The sequence below is a fragment of the Pseudophryne corroboree genome, chromosome 2 (assembly GCF_028390025.1).
Source record: "Pseudophryne corroboree isolate aPseCor3 chromosome 2, aPseCor3.hap2, whole genome shotgun sequence".
In the NCBI taxonomy this organism is placed as follows: Eukaryota; Metazoa; Chordata; class Amphibia; order Anura; family Myobatrachidae; genus Pseudophryne; species Pseudophryne corroboree.
In genome coordinates this window covers 560,060,513-560,076,915 of record NC_086445.1, presented here as the reverse complement: position 1 = coordinate 560,076,915, position 16,403 = coordinate 560,060,513, and the positions used below count along the sequence as shown (strand labels likewise).

Below are 16,403 nucleotides of genomic sequence, written 5' to 3'. Positions count from 1 at the left end.
TTACCATGTCTGTGAGCGGCAAAAGTGATGAGGATAATTTATCAAACACTCCTATAGCCCTAACATGCTTATCTTGTAAGTCAGGGGTAATTGATATGAATCAAATGGTCACTTATGAGGGTTTGTGTGCAAACTGTTTCGCTTTTCAGCGAAGTAAAAGACAGGAGTTGGTTCAACCACCAACAGAGCCACCATGGAATATGTTCGCAAAGACTCTATCTTCAATAGCGGACAAGTTAACTACAGTAGCACCACCTCAGGGGTTAGGTTACACTATGAACCCATACATGCAGCTCCCTTCCTACGGCTTGGTTCCAGTAGCCTCTACAAGCAACCAAGAGACAGTTAAGACTAAGACAGATACGTCTATGTGGCAGACTACACAAGATGATACATCGGACGATGAGACAATAGATTCGACTCCGTATGATGATCAGTCGCAGAGTTTTAGTTCAGATGATGTAGCTGAACTTATTAATGCTGTGAAAGCTGTTCTCTCGTTGGAAGAGCCAGCCAAGACAGTGTTAAAATCTAAAGCACCTGTATTTAAACAAACAAAATCAGTGAAAGCTGAATTCCCAGCGTCAGATGAGCTGACAGAAATGATGGATGAGTCTTGGACAGCGCCCAGTAAAAAGTATAAGATTCCTAAGAGATGGGATTCTTATTATCCATTTCCAGCTGTGGAGTGTTCGAAAAAGAGAAGTTCCTCCAAAAGTAGATGCACATGTTCTGCGACTCGTGCATAAATCTGCTTTACCACTGTCATCTACCTCACTAAATGATGTCACAGACAGAAGGGTAGATAGCCTTTTGAAAAATATTTTTTCTCTAGTAGGAGCAGTGGTAAGACCTGCTATGGCTTCGGCCTGGGTAGCAAAGGCAATGGGCGAATGGATAGAGGAACTAGAGAATAGCATCCCTTCTCCTACTAGGGAGCAAGAGGATCATTTTTGCCGTTTAAGACAATCTGCCCAGTATGTGGAAGAAGCAGCAATTGATGTAGGTACAGTTGCTTCTAAAGCTTCAGCCTTGACAGTAGTCGCTCGTCGAGCAATTTGGCTACGTACCTGGAAGGCAGATGCGGAATCCAAGAAAGAATTGGAAGCATTGCCTTTTGTGGGTAATATATTATTTGGAAAACCTTTATCGGATATCCTAGAATCAGAGGCTGAATCGAAAAAAGGTCAGATTTCCGGCTACCTATAACCCTAAGTCCAAGGGTTTAAAATTTCGCTCTTTTCTTTGGCAAAGCAAAGCGAAAGCAAAAGAGGAGCCTAAACAACCCCAGTTTAAATCCAGGGGTAGGAAGCAGTGGGATAGCAAAAAGCCAGCTTCCAAACCTGAACAGAAACCCTCAGCCTGAAGAGACGGGCCTCCGCCTGGAGGATTCCAGGGTTGGGGGCCGACTCCTTCAATTTGCACACATATGGCAACAGTCAACAGCAGATGCCTGGGTGCAGAAGGTAGTATCTCAGGGGTATGGGTTCCCATTCAGGAGGCAGCCTCCTCAAAGATTTTTTTGCACCAGCCCGTCTCGTATAGAGTCGAAGGCCAATGCCCTGCAAGAAGCAGTCCAAAAATTACTGCAGTCAGGTGTGATTGTCCCAGTACCTCCATCACAAAAGGGACAGGGGTATTACTCCAATCTATTTCTAATCATGAAACCAAATGGGTCATATCGACCAATTCTAAATCTGAAAATGTTGAACAAATACATATGGATCCCGAAGTTCCACATGGAGACGTTACGCTCCATAATGTTGGCTATGGAACCGGGAGATTACATGGTATCTCTGGATGTATGGGATGCTTACCTACATGTGCCTATAGCACTGTCACATCAGTGTTACCTCAGGTTTGCCATCCTCCAGGAACATTTCCAGTTCCAAGCTCTGCCTTTCGGGCTAGCTACAGCACCCAGGGTGTTTACCAAGATCATGGTGGTTATGGCAGCTTGTCTGCGCAAGCAGGGGATAAGAATATTCCCATACCTCGACGACCTGTTAATCTTGGCATAGTCGCAAGATTTACTGTTGAGCCATCTTCAACAGACGATAGTTTGTTTACAGAGACACGGGTGGCTCATAAATTGGGAGAAGTCGTCCCTGAATCCGTCACAGCGGATGGTTCATTTGGGGGCCATATTGGATTCAGACCTACTGAAAGTTCTCTTACCAGAGAAAAAGATAGTCAAGGTGCAGGTCATGGCTCAGGAAGCGTTGCAAGCCCAGACAATGTCAGTCCATGCAGCAATGCGACTGTTGGGTCTGATGGTATCAACCTTCGACATGGTGGAATATGCGCATTTCCACTCCAGACCATTGCAGCACCTTATTCTGACCAAATGGAATGGAAATCATCAGACGATAAAGAAACAGATGATAAAGATTCCAGTAAAGGTAAAGAGGTCTCTAGTGTGGTGGCAACAGACAGACCATTTAAACAAGGGGAGACCCTTTTGGATAAAAGAGTGGCAAGTCCTGACAACAGATGCCAGCTTGCAGGGCTGGGGGGCGGTACTCGGAAGCCTATGGTTCCAGGGAAAGTGGACCGCAAGGGAAAGTCGCCTGCCGATAAATCTGTTGGAGATAAGGGCCATTTACTTGGCTCTAGTCCAGGCAAAGAACAATCTACAAGGAAGACCAGTCCAGATCCGCTCAGACAATGCGACGGCAGTAGCATACCTCAATCATCAAGGAGGAACTCACAGCAAGAGTCTGATGGAGGAAGTAACTCCCATTCTAAAATGGGCAGAACTCCATCTCCCGGCATTGTCAGCAGTATTTGTCCCGGGTGTACTAAATTGGGAAGCGGATTTTCTCAGTTGGCACACCATTCAGGAAACCGAATGGGCACTACACCCAGAAGTGTTTCAGACACTGGTGAACAGATGGGGTCTACCGGAGATAGACCTTATGGCGTCTCGTCTAAACAACAAAGTTCCGAGGTACGGATCGAGAACAAGGGACCCAGGAGCGGTCCTGGTAGACGCACTGTCAGTAGAATGGAGGTTTCAGCTGGCGTATCTGTTCCCACCAATATCTCTGTTACCCAGAGTAGTGAGAAAGATAAAACAGGCAAAGGGAGCAATCATTCTAATAGCTCCAGCTTGGCCAAGAAGGCATTGGTACACAGATCTGTTGAGAATGTCCATGGAAGCACCAATACTGCTTCCTCAACGTCCAGATCTGCTAATGCAGGGTCCTTGTTGTCACAGTCATCTGGATCGCCTATCTTTGACGGCGTGGCTGTTGAAACCTCTATCCTAGAGGCTAAAGGATTTTCGAAACAAGTAATCCAAACTATGCTTAGAGCAAGAAAGCCTTCTTCGGCCCGTGTGTATCATAGAATATGGCAAGCCTATATTCACTGGTGTACTGGAAAATTTTTCAATCCGAGATCTTTTAAAGTAGCTAGGATTTTGGATTTCCTTCAGGCAGGATTGGATAAAGGGTTGAAAGCTGCTTCCTTGAGGGTTCAAGTCTCAGCGTTAACTGTATGGTTTCAGCAGAAGATTGCTGATTTACAGGATGTACGTACGTTTTTTCAAGGAGTAGTACATATTCAACTTCCATTTATTCCTCCTGCAGCTCCCTGGTATTTGAATTTAGTTCTTAATTTTCTCCAGGGTCCTCCGTTTGAACCACTTGAGAGAGCAGATCTTAAGTGGTTAACGGTTAAAGTTCTTTTTTTACTGGCAATGGCGTCAGCCAGAAGAGTGTCAGATGTGGGAGCATTATCATGTAAGTCTCCTTTCCTAAGTTTTTTTCCAGACAGAGCAGTTCTCAGAATGAGATCTAGCTATCTTCCAAAGGTGGTATCAAAGTTTCACCTGAATGAAGAAATTGTAGTCCCAGCTTTTCAGATATCGGGACTATCTGCGTGAGAAGCGTCGCTGGACGTGGTCCGGGCTTTAAGAATCTACATAGATCGTACTAGTGCCATCAGGAAAACAGATTCTCTCTTCATCCTCCATGGATTCCATAGGAGAGGTTGGCCTGCTAGTAAACAGACGCTGGCGAGATGGCTCCGAATGGTAATATCAGAAGCTTATTCTCATGCAGATCTCCCTATTCTGGCTGATGTCTCTGCACACTCTACACGTAAGGTAGGTCCTTCTTGGGCAGCACAGCAGGGTACTTCAGCAGAACAGATATGTAGGGCAGCCACATGGTCTTCCATAAACACATTCATTAGACATTATGCCTTGGATACTTTTGCCTCTCATGACGCAGACTTCGGGCGAAAGGTTCTCCTGTGCAATCAGGAGCGTCCCCACCACTAAAATGGCTTTGGGAATCGCAATGTTATCCGGCGGATAATCCTGTGGACCCAGCCAGAGAAATATACGTTATGGTAAGAACTTACCGTTGATAACGTGATTTCTCTTATGTCCACAGGTATCCACAGGGATCCCACCCTGACGCATCTGATTTGAGGATCTAGACCATCACTAAACCTCTTCCTTCTTGTATGGAAGGGTGTGCATGTGTGTTCTTATCGCCTGTACAGGTCTCTACCTAATGTTCCTGCCTAAAATCGCTGTGGAAAGAACTGATCTGACTGAGTCAGTGGGCGGGACTCTATAGTGGAGGCCCCAATGCATCCTGGGAGGCCAGAAAGCTCGTGACCGTGTTGGTGCCATTTTCGCTGTCGCTCGACAATATCCCAATGTTATCCTGTGGATACCTGTGGACATAAGAGAAATCACGTTATCAACGGTAAGTTCTTACCATAACGTATATATTTGGTCCACGGCTACAACTGATGGCAGTGAACTACCTGGTCCTCCGCCATAGATGTTAAAACTACCTGACATCGGTGTATGACTATTGATGATTTCTATTCATCGATAGTCGATGGCCATCCCTACCTGAGATTACACTGTGTAGCCAGATACCACTAATAAGGGGTTCATTCCGAGTTGATCGCTCGCTAGCAACTTTTTGTAGCGCTGCGAACAGATAGTCGCCGCCTATGGGGGAGTGTATTTTCGCTTTGCAAGTGTGCGAACGCCTTTGCAGCCGAGCGGTACAAAAACAGTTTGTGCAGTTTCTGAGTAGCTCTGGACTTACTCAGCCGCTTCGATCACTCCAGTCTTTTTGGTACCGGAATTGACGTCAGACACCCGCCCTGCAAACGCTTGGACACACCTAAGTTTTCCCAAACACTCTCAGAAAACGGTCAGTTGACACCCGTAACCGCCCTTTTTCTGTCAATCACCTTGCAATCGACTGTGCGAATGGATTCTTCGTTAAATTCATCGCCCAGCACTTATCCTCTTTGTATCCGTACGACGCGCCTGCGCATTGCGGTGCATGCGCAGATTTGCAGAGTTTTAACCTGATCGCAGCGCTGCAAAAAGTTGCTAGCGAACTATCAACTCGGAATGACCCCCAAGGTAAGCACATGTTAAATATGTGTGTGAGCTGTTATTACATACTGTATCGTGTGTATATATTTATTTATTTCTCTCTCTTATGTATATATATGTGTGTGTGTGTGTGTGTGTGTGTGTGTGTGTGTGTGTATATATATATATATATATATATATATATATATATATGTATGTACACTGCACCCCCATCCTCTTCCATTTGTGTGTGTATATATATATATATATATATATATATATATATATATATATAGCTAATGCTTCTCCTCCTCACCTCTGTGGTGCTGCTGACGCAGCTCCGTTAGGGACACACACTCACTACGTATACTGCACCCCCCACCATATACTGCTCCAGTATACACTGCACCCCCATCCTCTTCCATTTTCTGTACCCCCCACCATATACTGCCTCTGTATACACACTGCACCCCCATACTCCTCCATGTAGTGCCCAACTATATACAGGGCACCCCCCTCCTCCATATTCTGCTCCCACCATATACCGCATACTCTGCACCCCCACTCTTCCATTTACTATGCTGCAACCCCCAGTTACTTGCCATCCCGGGACTTGGCAATAAGTATCAGCAGTAACCAGGAAATGGGTGCAGGAACCACTAGATTGTCCAGCAGCACTCAGAGCGGAGGCACCGGGGACACGTGTGGCCACTTACCGGCAGGGGGAGAAGGTGAATCAGTCCAGCAGTAAGAGAAGAAACCCTGTATGGGGTGAGCAGTGCAGTGACCGGGAGGAGCAGGGGTTGGTGCTGGAGCTGTAGATGATGTGAGTGAGGAGGCAGGTAACCAGCTCTACACCCTGCGCAGGCCATGCCTAGACCCTTCCTGCCAACTGCTGGTGGCTACTTGTGTACTCTACCCCCAGACTGGAGGGCGCTGCGCTGGGACTGGTGAGCTTACATATGCCAGTACTGGTGTATATAGTGCAGCATTATTATAGCCTGACTTATTACAGATATATGTGTGTAAGTCTAATGCTACACACTCACACCTGACTCAAAGCAGCAGGACTTCCAAAAACCCGGCAGCACATGTGTGAGGAGTGAGTAGCGACCGCCACCCCCTATAATTCGGCCCTAGAGTCCATCAGGTTGGACAAGCTAGCAAGGGTACACTATATATATATATATATATATATATATATATATATATATATATATATACTACCATTCAAAAGTTTGGGGTCACCCAGATAATTTCATGTTTTCCATGGAAACTCACTTTTATTTATCAAATGAGTTGCAAAATTAATAGAAAATATAGTCAAGACATTGTCAAGGTTAGAAATATTGATTTTTATTTGAAATAATAATTTTGTCCTTCAAACTTTGCTTTCGTCAAAGAATGCTCCCTTTGCAGCAATTACAGCATTGCCGACCTTTGGCATTCTAGTTGCTAATTTGCTGAGGTAATCTGAAGAAATTTCACCCCACGCTTCCTGAATCACCTCCCACAAGTTGGATTGCCTTGATGGGCACTTCTTGCGTACCATACGGTCAAGCTGCTCCCACAACAGCTCAATGGGGTTGAGATCTGGTGACTGCGCTGACCACTCCATTACAGACAAAATACCATCTGCCTGCTTCTTGCATAATTTGGAGGTATGCTTGGGTCATTGTCCTGTTGTAGGAGGAAATTGGATCCAATCAAGCGCTGTCCACATGGTATGGCATGGCATTGCAAAATGGAGTGATAGCCTTCCTTATTCAAAATACTTTTTACCTTGTACAAATCTCCCCCTTTACCAGCACCAAAGCAGCCTCAGACCATCACCTTACGTCCACCATGATTGACAGATGGCTTCAGTCACTCTTCCAGCATCTTTTCACTTGTTCTGCGTCTCACAAATGTTCTTCTGTGTGATCCAAACACCTCAAACTTTGATTCGTCTGTCCATAACACTTTTTTTCCAATCTTCTTCTGTCCAATGTCTGTGTTCTTTTGTCCATATTAATCTTTTCCTTTTAATGGCCAGTCTCAGATATGGATTTTTCTTTGCCACTTTGCCTAGAAGGCCAGCATCCTGGAGTCACCTTTTCACTGTAGACGTTGACACTGGCGTTTTGCGGGTACCATTTAATGATGCTGCCAGTTGAGGACCTGTGAGATGTCTTTTTCTCAAACTAGAGACTCTAATGTACTTGTCTTCTTGCTCAGTTGTGCACCGGGGCCTCCCACTTCTCTTTCTACTCTGGTTAGAGCCTGTTTGTGCAGTCTGAAGGGAGTAGTACACACTGTTGTAGGAAATGTTCAGTTTCTTGGCAATTTCTCGCATGGAATAGTCAAGCTGCTCCCACAACAGCTCAATGGGGTTGAGATCTGGTGACTGCGCTGACAGAAATTGGATTCCTCACCGAAAATGGCGTCTGATGTCTTCATTGAAGCTAGTGTGACAGAAAAACATAAATACATGTAGCAGTTACTACAGGTTGAGCCTGATAAGGCCGGCGTGAATAGTGATATGCTACCAATGCAAAGTGTTTTGTGTAATGAACAGCAAACTGAAGTGCTTGAACATAGTAAGATGTTCCAGAAAGATGATGTCCATCAGCAGTAATTTGACAAAGAAGGGACTGAAGTTTCAAAACTGGGAAATGCCATAAAAGACTGGCTTGCAGAAGTGGGTGAAGTACCTTGCGGTGGCATTCAACTTCCCATTATAGCTAAAGGTGTGATGTCTTCCCAAAAATGGTACAGTTCCAGAAAAAAAGCTTTGGCTAAAGTTGGCCATAAAGGACTGAACAATACAGTGAGTCAAAGGTACAGGATAGTAGTCTACAGAGATATTGATGGCTTCCCAGGATGAGACTGTAGTCGCCATGTGAGGAGAGTGATGTGAATGTGACCAGGTCACACAATTTTGCAGAAGAAAGCAGAGCCTTACAGAAAGTTAATGTTGACAGTCTTGTGAAGAGTAATGTTTCTGTAGGTGAAACTATGCATTCCTGCATCTCGGATGGAACTTGCAGTGCAGCTAAATTTGTGAGGAAGTGAAGTTGTGTCACACTACAAAGTTTGAAGCAAGTAGACTAGCTAAGTCGAATTTCAAAATAAAGACATCTGTAGAGAGTAAACTTCAACTTGTGCTGATGGAACTTGTTGAAGTTATTCATCATCGTTTCAAGGGCCAAAAAGCAGATGCTCAAGAATACCTGAAAGATATGAGCCTTCGTGAAGTGGCAGATACCTATCAAAATCCTGAAATGACGATTGTGGGTCATTGGAATAAACATTCAGGCATGTTATATGGAGAAGAGAGTACAGAATCTGAGAATGGTAGTACCAGTGCGTCTTCTGACATAAAGCCAAGGTCTGAAGATTGTGATGCTGGTGGCACTCAGGATAATAGTGACTCTGTGGGGACGATTCAGTTGTTTATAGTGCCCAATCTGCCTTCTACAGTGACAGGAAATCTGGGGGGGTGATATGCAAAAACATATTTTTGTGACGATCACGCGCAGACAGCCTGGGTTTAGCCGCGTAAAATGTAAACCTGACCAAAGTGCTGGGCACGACTTGAAAAGTGCCATATGGGCACCCAAACAAATCACTTCTCGCTCATTTCAGCTCACCAGCACAGGGTGGCTGCGAGCTGAAATGCCGTCACAAGCAGCTGTTTGTGCCCGAACAGAGCAACAATTAAATTGCTCCGCCGGGCGCTATCTAGTGGCTGCCAACGCCTAAAACAATTGAATTCCTCCCTTTGAAAGAAGATGAGTTACCAGTGAAGTATGCCAATAGTCCGTACAGTGCTATAAGGCTGAAGGTTAAAAATGTTTCAAGGAGAAGTTGGCCACTGAGTGTGCCTTTAAGAGGTTTAAGCAGGATAAACCTTTATTCTCTTAAAAAGAAACAAAGAAGCTGTTCTTTGTCTGAACCAGAAGATTCTGAGGGAAAAAAACTTGCTGGATTTTGATGCAGTTGACAAGAATGGAGATGAAGAATGGTACTTTGGGACAAGGTACCTCAAACTCTTAGGCCCAACATAGTATCCAAGAATGAATCTCAAGTGCTTTATCTAGAAAGCAAGGAGTTCAAGTGTTACCATAAAGTGATGGAAAAAAAGGAAGAGATGCAGGTACTTGGATGATGAGACCATAGATTACAAGAGCCTGCATGATCTTGGATGCAGAGGATGGCCTCATGAGAAGAGTGAAGCGGGACTTCATCATGAGAATGCCTCGTCCCATGTTGCTTAACCCAGGGATTTTTGAGATGGGGAGGGGGCTGTATGGCAGTATCACCAAGGATGGCATTGACAAACATTCTAGTTAGTGTGTGGCTGGAGGGTCCACCCACACAAGGAACAAAAAGGAGGTGTGTCTACACCTAGAGGCTGCATTTTGCACAGAGCCCAGGTGAGGCTTGAGTAGTCAGGCAGTCCATGTTGGGATTGCTGTGAGAGTCCAGTTTGTCTGGAGGCTAGGAAGCCAGGGTTCATGCCTACAGGAGGTAGGGAGAACCCTAAAACTTTAAAAACTGTGAGTTACCTGAAAAGAATCATGCCAGACTGTGGGACTCTGCGACTGAGCTAATATATGTATCGTATCCTATAGATTGTAAGCTTTTAAGCAGGGCCTTCCTATCTATGACTGTCTGTTATTGCCCAGTCTTGGGTTTTCACTGTTATTTGCAATTGTTTTGTTTTATGTTATCACTGTGTCCAATTGTAAAGCGCAACGGAATTTGCTGTGTTATATAAGAAACTGTTAATAAATAAATAAATATGAAATATTGCTGGGAGAAAAATCAGGCCAATGAGACTGTCTGTGAGTAGGTTTGGCAGCCAAACCAGACTGGGCCTGTGATATACTCTACTTGAAGAGACATTGGGCCTAATCCGGATCTGACCACAGCAGCAAATTTGTTAGCTAATGGGCAAAGCCATGGCCCTCATTCCGAGTTGTTCGTTTGTTATTTTCCTTCGCATCAGTGCGATTTTCCGCTAACTGTGCATGCGCAATGTTCGCACTGCGGATGCGTCAAGTAAATTTGCTAAGAAGTTTGGTATTTTACTCACGGCATTACAAGGTTTTTTCTTCGTTCTGGTGATCGGAGTGTGATTGACAGGAAGTGGGTGTTTCTGGGCGGAAACTGACCGTTTTATGGGTGTGTGTGAAAAAACGCTGCCGTTTCTGGGAAAAACGCGGGAGTGGCTGGAGAAACGGGGGAGTGCCTGGGCGAACGCTGGGTGTGTTTGTGACGTCAAACCAGGAACGAAACTGACTGAACTGATCGCAGTGGCAGAGTAAGTCTCGAGCTACTCAGAAACTGCTAAGAAATTTCTATTCGCAATTTTGCGAATCTTTCGTTCGCAATTCTGCTAAGCTAAGATTCACTCCCAGAGGGCGGCGGCTTAGCGTGTGCACTGCTGCGAAAATCGGCTAGCGAGCGAACAACTCGGAATGAGGGCCCATCTGCACTGCAGGGGGGGCAGATATAACCTGTGCAGAGAGAGTTAAGGGCCCTACACACTGGCAGATAATACTGCACGATATGAACGTTCTCGTTCATTAATGAACGAGAACTCGTTCATATTGTGCAGTATGTAGGCACCAACAATTAACGATGCGCGGCCCGGCGCTCGTTAATCGTTGGTGCCCCATCGCTTATGCATGCAGGCCAATATGGACGAGATTTTCCATATTAGCATGCAGTGCTATGGAGCCGGGTGACGGGGGGAAGTGAAGAAACTTCACTTCCCCCGTCACCTCTCCCCCGCCACCGGGTCGGCTGTATCTGCCGTTGGGGAGCTCGGTGGCGGATCTACGAGTGTGTAGGGCCCATTAGACTTGGGTGTGGTGTGTTCAAACTGAAATCTAAATTGCAGTGTAAAAATAAAGCAGCCAGTATTTACCTTGCACAGAAACAATATAACCCACCCAAATCTAACTCTCTCTGCACATGTTATATCTGCCCCACATGTAGTGCACATGGTTTTGCCCATTAGCTAACAAATGTGCTGCTGCGATCAGATCTGAATTAGGCTCCTTGATTGCAGACTAGCTGCCTGAGAATAGTCAGGGGCAAAGCAGTGAGTCAGTGCCCTTAATGATGTTTAGGTTGTTTTTGTTTTGTTTCTGCTGACAGTAAAGCATTATTTATGTTATTCACCGATAAAACTGTGTGTGGAAACATCCCATCCATCTACTGAGCTAATTACCCAGTATCATTACCGTATAAATAGATATCATGTAATAAAATATTTGGATACAATTTAACCAAAATATTCTAATCATCTATTTCTTATTTTTTCATATTTCGCTTTATTTTAGAGATTCTTTGTTTTTTAAAATAGTAAATAATAAAGATTTTTTTTAAATCTTTAACATAAACTAGTGGAGTCTGCAGTGCACCACTTTACTGCACTTATTTGTTCTGTGTACTTTAATAAATACATAGTAAACTCTGATGATACCTGTGACGCAATGGCCATTACGCTCTCTGTACCGCCTACATTTGTTATATGGTGATTTACTGCCTTCTAATGTTAAACAATTGTGGGCGAAAGTCTAGAAGGCCAGGTCTACTGATTTCCCTGACTTTACCTCTTTTGATAGTTTATTATCAACAGTTGCAACCTTTATGCGTCTTTATACTCAAAGACATCATTTCTCACCAGAGAGTTAAAGCATTTGCCCAAACTGCCTAGTTCTGCAACCTTTATCCAAAATATATGGAAATGCACATTAATAAAAAAAGTTCTGGTACAATTAACGGGAGTGGTCTTCTCGTTCTCATGGGAACGGTTACTGTTAGTCAACCTCGAGGTTTGGGCACAGGTCTCTCTGCCTGAGAAATATGTTCTGTTTCTATTGGTAGTAATAACATTAGCTAGAAAATCGGTCCTAAAGGAATGTTTCTCTCTGAATCCTCCTTCACTTGCTTTGGTTAAATCTATATTTGAATTTTGAATGACATATTGCCCCTCTAAATATTTAAAAAGGTGTTGAAAAATTTCATAAAATAATGGGATAAATACTGTCTTTCTACTACGACTTCTGCGCAAATCATGAAAGTTTTTGTAAATACTTTGTGCTCCCTATTGCGCAACCTTAGTTGATATTCATGCAAAGTGCATATCTTGCTCTTTAACGTAAGAGTATTGTTGTCATCCATACAGAGCCTTACAGTATGTCTAACCACGGTCTTTCCCCACACCTTTCGGACAGATTCATTTTCTTCCCTGCTTTCTTTCTTTCTCTTGTGTTTCTATGTTTCTATTCTCTACTTTTCGAGAAAAACCTATAACTTTGGTGTTGTAAATTAGTATTTTATTTGTATTTTTTGTTAAGATTTTCTGCTAGATGAAATATATTTATACAGTGTCTGTTGGAATTAATTACCTGTATTTTGGTATTCGCTTTAGCATTTATATATCACTAAATTTTAACTATGTCTGTACTCACCATACCAATGAAAAATGTTAATAAAAAAATAAAAAAACTGACTAAATTAGGCTAAAGCTGTTTAATGAATGTCTCGCATGTAACTACTGCCCAATGAATATGTTGACAACACCCAAATGCAGCGTCCAAAAAATAACTGGTCATTTTACATATGGTATAATTACAAAGAAATCAGGCAGAATACTTAAACAGCAAAAAAATTAAATAAAAAAATGGAGTTGGAAAGCTATCTAATGTTTAGGCGTCTACCAATGCTAGGTTTATTGAACGTTATCTTAGTACATTACTACAATATATAAAAAAAATACCCAAACATGTTTGCAGATGGAGAAATGAGAGTACTTAAAATGTGTATGCACAGGTGAAAAAAAATCTAATAACCATTTTGTTTGAAAACCAATATATATGTGATTGATTTCACTACCTAGCAAACCTCCGATTTGGTCATCTTTCTTATGCATCTTATAACCAGTTAGTGCACCAGATATAGACACTGGTTTTTCTCTTCTAAGTGTTTTGTGTCTGTGGTAGCTTAACCTGTGACAAGAAACTTGACTGATTTTGATACATTATAATGACCTGAATACACAAAATATGTGCAGGTGACACAAACCTGTGCGATAGGTCATATATATCTCCTTTTAAGTATCATTGAACTACATACAATTAAAAAAACCCACAAAAAAAACAAGTTGTCGTATATTTTATCTTTTCTTGAATACTTAGATCTATTAAAGGAATCATTAGGATTCACCTGGTACATACTTCTTGGAATAATATATGTTTAAGACAGTTTCCCAAACTCCATCATTACAGTCCAGGTTTTAAGGATATCCATGCCATAATCAATTTGATTTAACCATCTGGACTGTAATGGAGTTTGTTAAACTCTGGGTTAAGACATTACTACTGTAGGAGTAGCCAATGTTTATTGTTGTGTTACACTTACAATATCTGTTACTGCTTTTATATGTAGGATAAAAAGGACTGAGATTCAGTTCTTTCCATTCCAGCATGTCGGAGGTTGCGGCACTTCTTTCTGCACAGCAGTCCCTTAGACAGTGCTTTGATGTTATAGAACAGCAGCAAGAGGAATGGAAACATGTCCTAATGGAGTGTGAGCCCTTAATAAGCACATTGAGTAACCTGGCTGAACAATTGCAGGCCTGCCAGAAAGTTACTTTCACACAGACTCCTCTCGGTGGTTTCACTGATCTACAGGATCGACTCCGTTATAAACTTGAGGCAGCTGTGGATCTCACCCTGGAAAAGCTAAATGATAACATGTAAGTTTGGACCTCCATAAAATTTTGAAGTATTTGTACATACGGCATTATATTTAGTGCGTATTTTATATAGTAACTGGTCATAGCAGTACATCATAGAAAGCTGTATTCCCAAGCCTTTGCTTTTTAATTCATGCTGAGGCTTCCAGTTCATGTTTTGGCACCAGTGAAATGTATTACTAGTTCCTACATGAACACCTATGACAAAGTAAAAACTTGTTAAACAAACAGTTGTTGCAATATATGACCTGTAAGCTGCATGCAGTAATTGTTGAACATATAGGGTGGGATATGTCAGTGGACCAGATTGCACAAATTGCACATATTTTTTTTGTGTTTTACTTGACAAATCTTCATTACCTAATCCATTACAGGCAAATCAACAAGTAACAATACAGGTAAACAAGGTCTAATATAACGCTATGCAAACAGGACGCTATTCTCAATATATGTACTCCCCCAAAAAATACACAAGTAAACGAAAGCATCAGTAACAATATTGATAAATAGCGCTCACTGATAGTCCACCAAAAATAAGTAAAAGATGGATAGAGAAGTCTCTCCTTCCTTTAGTCCTCTTATGGGGTATATTCAATAAGTGTTAGATCCATTCCGACATGCATTTGTCGTAATGGATCCGACAAGGGCTATTCAATGAATGGCCAAATCCAACTGTCGGATTTGGATTGTTCCCAGTGTCCTGCCCTGCTGTTGCTGCTTTCAGCGGCTGCCGGGTGCGCTGACAGCAGCAGCGAGGGAAGCTGACATCGGCAGGCGACGGGGGGAGCTGACAGCAGCGGCCGGCAGGGGGAGCTGGCGGTGGGGAGACATGTCTGCGGCGGCAGGCGCTGCCGGGAGTAAGGAGCCTGGTTGGGGGGACACCCTGCTCAATCCAACTTTTTTAAAGTCGTTTTGAGATTTTCGGAAAGTCGTATTGAGATTTTCGGAAAGGGGGCCAAAACCTCACGGATTTGGCCCCGTTTCCGACAGAAGCACGTAGATTGACGCCTATTCCGCCGATCCACGTGTTTTCCGACAAGTTCTTTTTTCTGGTTAAAATTACTCAAAAGAGAAGAGAAAAAAAACTTCATTGGGTACTAACCTAAACGCTAAGGCAGACTTTCCCAAACTTCACCATTACAAGCCAAGCACTAAGCATATTAATGCGTGAGTCCTGATTGTTAAATCAAATTACCTGAGGTGCTAATTAAGTTACATGTGCTCTAACATGGATGTCCTTAAAACCTGGACTATAATGACAGAGTTTGGGAAACTCTGCACTAAGGTGTTTAATTTACAATCTCTCACTCGTCCTAGTGGATGCTGGGGACTCCGTAAGGACCATGGGGAATAGCGGGCTCCGCAGGAGACTGGGCACTCTAAAGAAAGATTTAGTACTATCTGGTGTGCACTGGCTCCTCCCTCTATGCCCCTCCTCCAGACCTCAGTTAGAATCTGTGCCCGGACAGAACTGGGTGCTTTTAGTGAGCTCTCCTGAGTTTGCTAATAAGAAAGTATTTTAGTTAGGTTTTTTATTTTCAGAGAGCTTCTGCTGGCAACAGACTCTCTGCTACGAGGGACTGAGGGGAGAGAAGCAAACCTACTAACTGCGGCTAGGTTGCGCTTCTTAGGCTACTGGACACCATTAGCTCCAGAGGGATCGAACACAGGACCTGACCTTGTCGTCCGTTCCCGGAGCCGCGCCGCCGTCCCCCTCGCAGAGCCAGAAGCCAGCAGAAGCGGAGAAGACATCGAAATCGGCGGCAGAAGACTCCTGTCTTCACATGAGGTAGCGCACAGCACTGCAGCTGTGCGCCATTGCGCCCACACTAACCCACACACTCCGGTCACTGTAGGGTGCAGGGCGCAGGGGGGGGCGCCCTGGGCAGCAATTAGATACCTCCTGGCGAATGCTGCATATAAACAGTGGCACACTGTTATATGTATGAGCCCCCGCCATTTATTTTACTAAAAATCGCGGGACAGAAGCCCGCCATTGAGGGGGCGGGGCCTTCTTCCTCAGCACTCACCAGCGCCATTTTCCTTCCACAGCTCCGCTGAGAGGAAGCTCCCCAGGCTCTCCCCTGCAGAATCACGGTAGAAGGGTAAAAAGAGAGGGGGGGCACATAAATTTAGGCGCATAAATCATAATACAGCAGCTACTGGGTAAACACTAAATTACTGTGTAATCCCTGGGTTATATAGCGCTGGGGTGTGTGCTGGCAGACTCTCTCTCTGTCTCTCCAAGGTCTTGTGGGGGTCCTGTCCTCATTTAGAGCTTCCCCTGTGTGT

At 43.8% G+C, this 16,403-nt stretch overlaps 1 protein-coding gene across 3 annotated transcripts in view; it reads left to right on the top strand.

Moving 5' to 3' along the window:
• Window positions 1-16,403, top strand: part of AIRIM (AFG2 interacting ribosome maturation factor) — an 80,651-nt gene that overhangs the window by 12,350 nt on the left and 51,898 nt on the right. For 2 of the 3 annotated variants that reach the window (XM_063954351.1, XM_063954350.1), the window contains exon 2: window positions 13,802-14,111. In XM_063954351.1, coding sequence (XP_063810421.1) covers window positions 13,840-14,111 — 272 coding nt within the window. In that variant the 5' untranslated portion in view covers window positions 13,802-13,839. The remainder of the gene's footprint in view (window positions 1-13,801; window positions 14,112-16,403) is intronic. The other variant, XM_063954352.1, reaches the window with a different exon arrangement.